This window comes from Leptonychotes weddellii, chromosome 7, assembly GCF_054177405.1.
Source record: "Leptonychotes weddellii isolate Sample4059 chromosome 7, ASM5417740v2, whole genome shotgun sequence".
NCBI classification, from domain to species: domain Eukaryota; kingdom Metazoa; phylum Chordata; class Mammalia; order Carnivora; family Phocidae; genus Leptonychotes; species Leptonychotes weddellii.
The window spans coordinates 134,149,358-134,160,894 of NC_138375.1; the positions used below are offsets into that span (position 1 = coordinate 134,149,358).

Consider the following 11,537-nt stretch of genomic DNA (forward strand, 5'->3'; position numbering starts at 1 on the left):
CTCATCTCCTTTATTGCATGGAAGCTCATGTATGGCAGGTGGATGTTGCCTTTACCCAGGACTAGCTTTGACAATGAATGAAAGGAAGGGAAGGTGACATATTTAATGTACACAGGATACATGCTCAGTGGCAGAGTATGGTATCCAACTGGGCAAGAAAGGACACTGGTGGAGGAAAAGGTTAGCTCAGCACAAAGCTTCACACACACACACACACACGCACACACACACACACAGAGCAAGGTATCCGTAAATATTGTTTGACAGGAGAATGAATAAACTTTCCCAAGACGTCACAGGAGATAAGCTACGCCTGACTTCTATATCAGACAAAACCCGTAGGTGAGAAAAGAGAGTCACTGCATCCATATGTGCCTGCTTTAAAAAATTAGTCTCTGAACTGCTAAACATCAATAGCTACAAATATTTGCTTGGCTTTTATATAGTGATTTTGCAAAATATTTTCCCTTCCACAGGCAATGAAGCCCCCAAATGTGTCCAGTGTCACTGAGTTTCAGTTGCTAGGATTCCAGAACCTTCTTGAATGGCAGACACTGCTCTTTGCCATCTTCCTGCTCATCTACTTTCTCACAGTCACAGGGAATGTTGTCATTATTGCAGTGGTGAGCCAGGACCAGCGTCTGCACTCACCCATGTATGTATTTCTCAAACACCTCTCCTTTCTCGAGATCTGGTATACATCCACCATTGTGCCCCTTCTCCTAGCCAACCTGTTCTCCCACGGCCAAGCCATCTCTTTCCCTGCCTGTATGGCACAGCTTTACTTCTTTGTATTCTTTGGGGCTACTGAGTGCTTTCTTCTGGCCATGATGGCCTATGACCGATATCTGGCCATCTGCAGCCCACTCCACTACTCTTTCCTGATGAGTCCTGAGATCTGCACCAAGTTGGTGGCAATCTCCTGGTTGACAGGTGTTGGCACAGGATTTCTGCCCTCCCTAATGATCTCCAAGTTGGATTTCTGTGGTCCTAACCAGATCAATCACTTCTTCTGTGACCTTCCTCCCCTCATGCAGCTCTCATGTTCCAGTGTGTATATCACCAGGATGGTCATCTTTATCCTGTCAATTGCAGTGCTGCGCATTTGCTTTTTTCTTACACTTGTGTCCTATGTTTTCATTATATCTACCATATTGAGAATTCCTTCAGCCTCTGGCCGGATGAAGACCTTTTCCACATGTGGCTCCCATTTGGCTGTTGTCACTATCTACTATGGGACCATGATCTCCATGTATGTTCACCCCAATGACCATCTGTCACCTGAAATCAACAAGATCATTTCTGTCTTCTACACTGTGGTCACCCCACTGCTGAACCCTGTTATCTACAGCTTGAGGAACCAAGAATTCAAAGAGGCTGTTAGAAAAGTCATGAGAAAAAAGTGTGGTATCTATGGAGTAAGAGTGAAGGGGAGTTTCTTTGTTAGGTAAGAAAAATTAGCACAAGAACACACAGTGGATTAATTTGGGGATTATGGGAGTGGCAAGTTTGGAGCCTTCAAACCAGAATGTCATCCTTGGCACCATGTTGAATTCCACAAGCCATAATGAAAGAGTTTCATCATGGCCCCTTGCCAACAACTGTTCAGAAGACAAATAGCCTCTATCAAATCATTTTGGGGGCAATCTTATCCTTTGACACTTTCTTTCATCTTCTGATGAGAATCTAATTGTGTGATTTCAGTGCATGATGATTTCACACATTACTTTCAGATTTTATAGTAGGATTTCTCCTGAGTTCATGAAGCATACACATAGAAAAGTTATACATCTTTTAAGTACTGGTAGGAACTGGCTTTATAGATTCAATTCCTGGTGCTATTGGTGCCTATTAAATGTCTGTGTAATGAATGGAGATATATAAATGATTATTGACCTAAATTTTCTCCTAGTGACAAGAACAAAGAAGGGTTTTTGAAGTGTCAAAGATTTATCTACAGGAATTTAGACTTTTAATGCTTTTTATTTAATAAAATTCTAGGAAAGGAAGGAAGAGAAGGAGAATGGCAGAGGGAGGGAGACATAAGTGGAGGGAGAGGACAGGTGGAGAGGGAAGAAAAGAAGGAAGGAAGGAAGGAAGGAAGGAAGGAAGGAAGGATGGATGAGTGAGAAAGCAAGCAGAGAGATGGGGAAAAAAAGAAAGGGAAGGGAAGGGAAGGAAAACAGATGGGAGGGGAGGAAGGAGGGAAGAGAGGAGTCAAAATTTCTTTTATTCAGCCAATATTTAGAAGACCTCTGCTACTCCTGCCTACTCTCTCATTCATTAATTCTACAAATATTCTCAAGCCCTTTATATATGCCAGTCCTCTTGCTGCAGTCTGGATTGCCCAGGGACACAATGGTAAAGAAATGGCCAAGGAAGATTTTGCCTGAATGGAACCTCCAGTTTTGAAGGAGGGAGAGATATATAATGACTTAACCAAGGAGTAATGGATTTATGTCTATTTGTGATGTTTGCTGTGAAAGTATAAGCTGGTGCATTTACATGGAACAATAAGGTCTGAATCAACATAGAGGGTTAGGAAAGCTTTCTATGTTTATGTTGTACTTTAATGTACACTTTACAGATGAGGAGAATAAGGATGGAAGTAGTATCCCAGGCAGAAAGCATGGCATGAATGTCATGAGAAGAAGCCTGGGGAACGTGGGGATGGAGGAAGGAGATGAGTTTGGAGAGAAAGGCAAGAACTAGTTCCCACAGGTCATTAAAAGCCCTATTAGGGTTTTTGAATTTTACACTAAGACAAATGATGGATTATCAAAGGGTATCAAATAGGAAATGACATGATATATTTTGCATTTGCAAATCTCACTGCTGTTTAGAGAAAAGAGTGAAAGAAAGCAAGAGTTGCTGGAATCATAGCAGTAACCCACATGGGAGAGGAGCTTGGCTTGATTTTAGGTTTGATGATGTCTCACAGATGGTGAGGTTAGGAGTGAAAATTCTGGACTCATTCACTCATTCCCATGCAGTGGGGCCAGTCTGTAGTCTTTTCACAGTCCAGTAGTATATCTGTGATGTTCTACATCAATCCCTGAACTTTAGGGGTAAGTGCACTTTGACCCTTTGGCACATGTTTTTAGTTCTTTTTACCCTCCTTCTTCCAACCCTTGTTTCCTCTTCCTCCAGAATGTGACCTGTGAGGACTGTTGTTAGTCCTTATCAGATCCATCTGTTTCAAACACTGAATAAAAGGGAAATGATACATTGGAATCTGAGATAGGACAGGAAGTGGGTGATATAGGAAGGAAAGTATCATTGCTCTGGGGTTTTGGATAGAATATCAAGAAACAATCAAATACCTTATCTTTCATATGGTCATTGCTGATCAATATATTGAATATGACTTATATTTAACCAGACATAAGTTACCTTACCAAAGGTTCTTTCTAATTTTAAACTTGATAGGTAATTGGCTCTGCAAAAGGGGAGAAAGATTATTGACCACATATGAGAGATTTCAAAAAATGATGTCAAATGCGCACTTGGATGCATAAATCTGGAGCTCAGAGTAGTAGCCAGGCTGAAAGTCAATTTTTTTTGGTGTTTTGTTTTTTTTGTTTTTGTTTTTGTTTTACATATAGATCCTATTTGAAAACAACAGAGCATGGAGGGATTACAAAACATAAATTTTCAGTAGAGAAGAGGAACTAGGGGAAGGGAGCTAAGCTGAAGGGGAACTAAGAAGGAACAATCACATAAATGGAAGGGCATTTGTAAGGTGGTTATACAGACTCTTCCAGAGGAAGAGTGTTTTGGAAGGAAGAGGTGGTGAGCATGGAAGGTAAGGATTAACAGGCTTTTACCAATGTGTGCAGTCTAGAAGTGACAGTTGTTCCTAGAAAGGAACAAAGCTTCTTTGGAATGGGAATGGGAATGGCTTGCAATGGAAGCAATTATGTGTATGCAAACAATTACCCTGAGAAATGCAACTGTGAAAGAGTGAGATAAAAGTGCCTATATTGGAAGGGTCGTTGTGTTTTCAAAAGAGGTAAGATTTTAGCATCTGAGTAAGTTTGAACACTTCCATTAAGAGTCCAGTAGTGAGCAAAAATTTGAGGAATGGACATGGAGGTGATAACTGAGAGCCTGAGGTTGAAAAGGGAGGGATCTGAGACAAATGTGACTCAAATGAGCATTGAAAGGGAAAAACATTTATTTACTGTGAAAGGCAGAAAGGAGAGGATATTGCAATCTGATGGGTATTCAAATAAATAGGACTTGTAGACCTCCTCATCTGTGGACTTATAGGGCTTATGTTTCTGAGATAAGGTAACAACTCTCCCTTACCATAGAAAATGCGGGTCTAAGTTTGAAGAAAGTGGTAAAGTCATTCCAAACTCATTTGGTAAAATGGGATTGATAGATATCGAAAGACAGGTGGATTTGGGGAAAAAATGAGTGCCTAGATGAAGTAGGATATCACTGATTTGTTGTGATGTTGAGTTGCCTGTCTTGTGCACTCTGCTTTAAGATCACTCAGCTGTTTGTGCTCAGGCCCATACAACAAAATAGTTCATTTTGGGTTGAGACTTAGCTCTGTGTATAGAGTTGGAAATAAAGGCAAAGAGAATGGATTTAAGAGTCGCAGATTGTCAGGAAGATAAATCAATATAGGAGGGAAGTGAAGCAAACAATGACCAGAAGTCCAGAGTTTAAAAAGGATTTTGGTATTTGTTATAGGACTATCTGTGCTATGTGTATAGATAGGAAGTGACACATAGAAGTTTAGTGGCTTAAAATAGTAATTAAAGACAGGGTTTAGTTTTAGGAGATGACAAACCAAAAGTATGGCCATAAGAATAAGTGAGATAAATCAGGTCATGAAAAGAAAGATGAATTGGTCACATCGCTGAGGACAAGCACTCCAGTAGGAAAAAAAAGAAAGTTATGGTCCTGGTGTCTTTTGTAAATGAGAGGTAGTCAGTAATTTAGTAAATTGTCTCAATAAGGGGAGAGTGGGTTCACTACCTTTTTAGCATGAGGCTTAAAACATATTTTTTTAAAGGAGTGGGAGAACAATATCCAAGGCAAATCATTTAAGAGCAGGGAGTTTATTATGTGCATAGACTGACCCTGAGATACAAGGAAAGGGAATGTTAAGCAGTTCCATTTAAGACAATTAGTGCTCAGTTCCCATTCAGGCAAGGAGGTGGGATAAGATTCATGAAGAAGTGGCTGAACAAGAGACAGGAATTCCAAAGGGAGCCTTAACTGTGATTGACCCAGGGCTGCCAGCTTTTCAAGACCTCTTGTGGGGTGAGCCTATCACTGTTCTCTCAAGGCACCACTCCGGCCTTGCATGGAATATTTCGGAGTCCCCATCTTCAATGGAAGTACATTTAACATGTTTTAAATTAAACACAATTTGATTCTCAGTTCCTTTTAAAAGATCTCTAGACCTTTGTGTTGTGGCATTAAAAGGGCCACTGTTACCTGTGTTGTTGATTACTTGCTTCTATTCTCGGTTGTTCAAGAACTATGATACACTCAAGGGTATTATATTTTTAAGGAATCATTTCAGAAATTTGTTATAGCATGGACTAAGAAAATTATATGGAACTTCTAATGAAGTCCATCCCTATTACTACAAATAAATTTCTATAAGCACATATGTTACCAATGGAAACATATATAATTTTCCTGGTTGTTGTTTAATCATTTGGTTGATCTATTAACTGTACACAATAAAAAATAACATTTATTATGATGTAAACATTAATTTTTTGTTAAGTATACCACTTTACCAACAATCTTATGACTGTGAAGAAAAGGGAAATTGACATTCTATCATTTCTATCTCTAACAAACACAGAAGGAAAAGTGACTTTAACCCCCAATGGCTCCAGCTAGATCCTGAACCATTTTTATGTGATCACGTGATCTAAAATGTTTTCTTGAAGATCAGTTACCCCTAAATCTGTCATTTGAGAATAAGGACTATGACTTTATCCCTGGTTTTAACTTATGTCCTACTCTCAACAGGCAGCACACAAATAGACACAGATGAAGGGCCAGAGAGAAGAGCCAGGAGAGACTAGGTACTGGTAACCCTATACCAGCCCACAGTGTCCTTTTGATTGACCTATTTTCTTTTTTGTCCTTTTTTTTTTAATTTGACAGAGAGAGAGCACAGCAGGGGGAGTGGCAGCAGAGAGAGAGGGAGAAGCAGGTTTCCCGCTGAGCAGGGAGCCCGATGCAGGGCTCCATCCCAGGACTCCGGGGTCATGTCCTGAGCCAAAGGCAGACGCTCAATAACTGAGCCACCCAGGCACCCTGATTGACCTATTTTCTTTTTTTAAAGATTTTACTTATTTATTTATTTATTTATTTATTTATTTATTTACTTGAGAGAGAGAACGAGAGAGAGCATGAGAGGGGAGAGGGTCAGAGGGAGAAGCAGGCTCCCTGCTAAGCTGGGAGCCCGATGTGGGACTCCACAGGACTCTGGGATCATGACCTGAGCCGAAGGCAGTCGCTTAACCAACTGAGCCACTGAGGCGCCCCGAATGACCTATTTTCTTATAACCTCTTTCATATCTGTCAATGAAGTTGGGCTGATTAGACTGACATTCATTTAGCACAGTGTTAAAAGTGAATACAATATATAACACGGTGGTCAAAAAGACATGCTGTGTATCAGATAGTCATTTGTTCAAATTCTAGCTCTTCCACACACAGGGAGCATGGCATGCCATGTACTATTTAATCAATGTCACCCTTAAATAACTCAAAATTTAAAAGAAGAAAAATAATATTCACCCCATAGTAGTTTCTATTTAAATTCCTTGAGTGATCTCTGCATATATTAGGTAATCTATACCTAGTGGACTGTTCTATGGAGTGGATATGTTGATGTTCTTTTTTTTTTTAAAGATTTTATTTATTCATTTGAGACACAGAGATACAGAAAGCGAGCATGAGCACGGGGAGAGGCAGAGGGAGAATGAGAAGCAGACTCCCCGCTGAGCCAGGAGCCCGGCATGAGGCTCGATCCCAGGACCTGGAGATCATGACCCGAGCCGAAGGCAGATGCTTAACCATCTGAGCCACCCAGGCACCCCGGATATGTTGATGTTCTATACAGGTTCCCAATTCAGGCCACAACAACCATCTGTTGATGATGGCCCACACCTATATCCCTCTATGGGATGTGCACTGGGATGCTGAATTTGAGTTTATGCCTTCCAAGGGGCATTCTGTAGCCACTGACTGGATAAAAAGACCTGCCCTTTTGCCCTAGCTTTCCATGGAATTCCCAGGGCCTCAGGTACAGGTGCTTGTGAGGCAGCTTCACTACTGTCCTATGCCTGCCTCCCTCACTTGCTATAGGTGCATCTCCTAATAGGGATTCCAACATTCCTTACCTCTCTGGTCCTGGCTTAGTATCTACCCTCCAGGGAACCACCTTTAAAGTAGAACACAGTGATGCACACATCAATTCCAGTTGGTGTGAAACAAGAGGGGATGGAAGACAGAGGTTAGAACACATAGGACCTCACACAATGTGGGAAGATAGTTTTGCTATCATCATACAAAATGGATGCAATCACATTTATATTGTAACCCAAAACTGGGTTTACCTCTTGGTGGCCATCAAGCCAAAAGACATAAACAAGCCAAAGACTGGAAAAGGAAGGATTTTACTTTCAAAATATCAAATTTTATATTGCTCAGTGGGGAGTCTGCTTGAAATTCTCTCTCTCTCCCTCTTCCCCCCCAAAAAAACAAATAAACATTTATTTTTTTAATTTTTAAAAAATATTTTATTTATTTGAGAGAGAGAAAGAGAGAGAGCATGAATAGGGAGGAGAGGGAGAAGCTAGGGAGCCTGATGAAGGTTTTGATCCCAGGACCCTGGGATCATGACTTGAGCTGAAGGCAGACACTTACCCAACTGAGCCACCCAGGTGCCAAAAAAACACAAATATATATACATATATACATATATGTATGTATATATATTTGGAGAGAGAGGGAGAGCACACACACACTGGGATATTTCCCAAAGCAGTATCTCCCTGAACAACAAAACTGGGAAAGTTTTAAGCTAAGTGTGCATGTGTATTTATAAAGGGGCTTAGCAAAGGAGAATTTAGTGTAGAATTGAGGTAAAGTTTTCCTAAATTGACAGAGTAGGGGTCCTAGTTGATTGAAGTCACAAGGGCCAGGAAAGGTAGGTATCATTAATTCTCTGGCTCCAGTTAGTTCTGTGTTTGAGGGCACAAAGGGATTTAAATCCTGCAAAGCAACACAAGAATGTGGGGGGATGGGCACACGAAAAGATGCTCAACATCATATGTCATTAGGGAATTGTTTGCAAATTATAAAAACAATGAGCTACTACTGCACATCTACTAGAATGGTCAAAATCCAAAACACGGACAATACCAAATGCTAGTGAGAATGTGGGGAATAGGAATTCTCATTCATTGCTGGTGGGAATGCAAAATAATACAACCATTTTGGAACAAAGTTTGGCAATTTCTTATGAAACTAAATATACTCTTATATAATCTATCAATCACTTCTCTTAGTATTTACATAAAGGAGTTAAAAAATTATGTTCAAGTAAAATCTTGCACATGGATGCTTATAGCAGTTTCATTTATAATTGCCCAAAGTTGGAAGTGACAAAGATATCTTTCAAAGATATCTTTCAATGGATAGATAAACTGTGGTACATCTAAAGAATGGAATACTATTCATGCTAAAAAGAAGTGAGCTATCAAGCAAAGAAAAGACATGGGGGAACCTTAATTATGTATTAAGTGGAATGAAGCCAATCTGAAGAGGCTACATACTGTGTAGGATTCCAACCATATGGCATTCTGGGAAAGGCCAAATCATGGAGACAATACACTATCAGTGGTTTCCAGGCATTGGAAGGAGGGAAGGGTGAACAAGATGAAGACAGAGGATTTTTGAGAGGAGGAAAGTTATTCCCTATCACACTTTAAATGTGGATCCATGTCATTTGTCAAAAAACACAGAATATAAAACATCAGGGAGTAAACTCTAATGTAGATGATGAACTTTGGGTGACAATGCTTCGTTAATGTAGGGCCATGGTTTTTAAGAACTGTGCCACTCTGATGGGGTTGATAATGGGCAAGGCTGTGAAGTGTGGGGTTGAATAATCATACAGGCACTCTATAGTTACTGCTCAAGTTTGCTCTGAATATATATCCCCTACAAATATAAAGTCTACTGAAAATAATAGACCTAAAGACACCTCCAGATTGAAAGTGAGGGGATGGAGAATCATCTATAATGCTAATGGATGTCAAAAGAAAGGCAGAGTAGACATACATGTATCAGACAAGCTAGATTTCAAAACAAAGACTGTAACAAGAGATGAAGAAGGGAACATTATCATAATAAAGGGGTCTAACCAACAAGAAGATTTAACAATTGTAAATATTTATGCCCCCACATTGGGAGCATCCAAATACATAAAACAATTAATAACAGACATGAAGAAACTCATTGATAATAATAAAATAATAGTAGGGGACTTTAACACCACACATATCAAGGGACAGATCATCTAGGCAGAAAATCAACAAGGAAACAATGGCTTTGAATGACACACAGGACCAGATATATTCAGAACATTTCATTCTAAAGCAGCAGAATACACAATCTTCTCAAATGTACATGGAATATTCTCCACAATAGATCACATACTTGTTCACAGATTGGCCCTCAACAAGTTCAAAAAGACTGAGATCATACCAGGCATATTTTCAGAGCACAACACTATCAAACACAAGAAAAAAAAATGGAAAGACCACAAATACATGGAGATTAAAGAACATCCTACCAAGATTAAAGGGCTAACCAGGAAATTAAATAAGAAATAAAAAAGTAAAAGGAAGTTCATGAAAATGAAAAAAACAAAAACAAAAACAACACAACACAACAAAACAAAACAAAACACAACAAAACAAAATGACAGTCCAAAACATTTGGGATGCAGCCAAGGCAGTCCTAAGAGGAAAATATATTGCAATACAGGTCTCCTTCAAGGAGCAAGAAAGACATCAAATACACAACCTAACCTTACCCCTAAAGGAGCTAGAAAAGGAACAGAAAATAAAGCCTAAATTTAGCAGAGGGAAGTAATAAAGATTAGAGCAGAAATAAATTATATAGAAACAAAAACAGTTGAACAGATCAGTGAAACTAAGAGCTAGTTCTTTGAAAGAATTAATAAAATTTATAAACCCCTAGCCACTCATCAAAAAGAAAAGCGGAAGGAACCAAATAAATAAAATCATAAATGAAAGAGGAGCGATCAAAACCAACACCCCAGAAATACAAATGATTAAAAGAGAATATTTTGAAAAAAATTATGCCAACAAACTGGGAAATCTGGAATAAGTGGATAAATCCCTAGAAACATACAAACTACCAAAATGAAACAGAAAAAAAATTGAAAATTTGAACCAACCCATTACAAGCAAAGAAATTGAACCAGTATTCAAAACTCTCCCAACAAACAAAAGCCCAGGGACCAGATGGCTTCTCAGGGGGATTCTACTAGACATTAAAAAGAATTAATACCTATTTTTTTCCAAAATGTTCCAAAAAATAGAAATGGGAGGAAAACTTCCAAAACTCATTCCACGAGGCCAGCATTACCTTGATTCCAAAACCAAAGACCTCACTAAAAAGGAGAATTACAGGCCAATGTTCCTTATGAACATGGATGCAAAAATTCTAAACAAATAACCAGAAAAGCTAATTCAACAACACATTAAAAGAATTATTCACCATGATCAAGTGGGATTTATTCCTGGGCTGCAGGGCTGGGCCAGTATTTGCAAACCAATCAACATGATACACAACATTAATAAAAGAAAGGATAAGAACCATATGATCCTTTCAACAGATATAGAAAAAGCATTTGACAAAATACAGCATCCATTCTTCATAAAAAACCCTCAACAAACTACAGATAAAGGGAACATTATTCAACACCATTAAGGCCATATATGAAAGACACAGTACTAATATCTTCAATGGGGAAAACTGAGTTATTCCTCTAAAGTCAGGAACAAGACAGGAATGACCACTCTCACCATTATTATTTAACATAGTACTGGAATTCCTAGTGACAGCAATCAGAAACAAAAAGGAATAACAGACATCCAAATCAGCAAGGAATATGTAAAAATTTCACTAACTGTAGATGACATGATACTCTAAATAGAAAACCTGAAATTCTCGACCAAAATATTGCTACAACTAATATATGAATTTAGAAACGTTTCAGGATATAACTTTAATGTACAGAAATCTGTTGCATTTCTATACACCAATAATGAAGTATCAGAAAAAGAAACCAAGGAATCAATCCCATTTAAAATTTCACCAAAGACAACAGGATACATAGGAATAAATGTAACCAAAGAGGTAAAAGACCTGTACTCTGAAAATTATAGAAAAATTATGAAAGACATTGAAGAGGACAAAAAGAAATGGAAAACATTCCATGTTCATGGACTGGA

The 11,537-nt window shown here is 38.8% G+C and overlaps 1 protein-coding gene across 1 annotated transcript; it reads left to right on the forward strand.

Annotated features, from left to right (window-relative positions):
- The first annotated feature begins 385 nt into the window (after nucleotides 1–385).
- OR11L1 (olfactory receptor family 11 subfamily L member 1) lies at nucleotides 386–1,451 on the forward strand. Its single transcript, XM_006730504.2, has one exon. It carries the CDS (start codon nucleotides 480–482, stop codon nucleotides 1,449–1,451), a length of 972 nt encoding a protein of 323 aa, XP_006730567.2. The 5' UTR covers nucleotides 386–479.
- The last annotated feature ends 10,086 nt before the right edge of the window (nucleotides 1,452–11,537 follow it).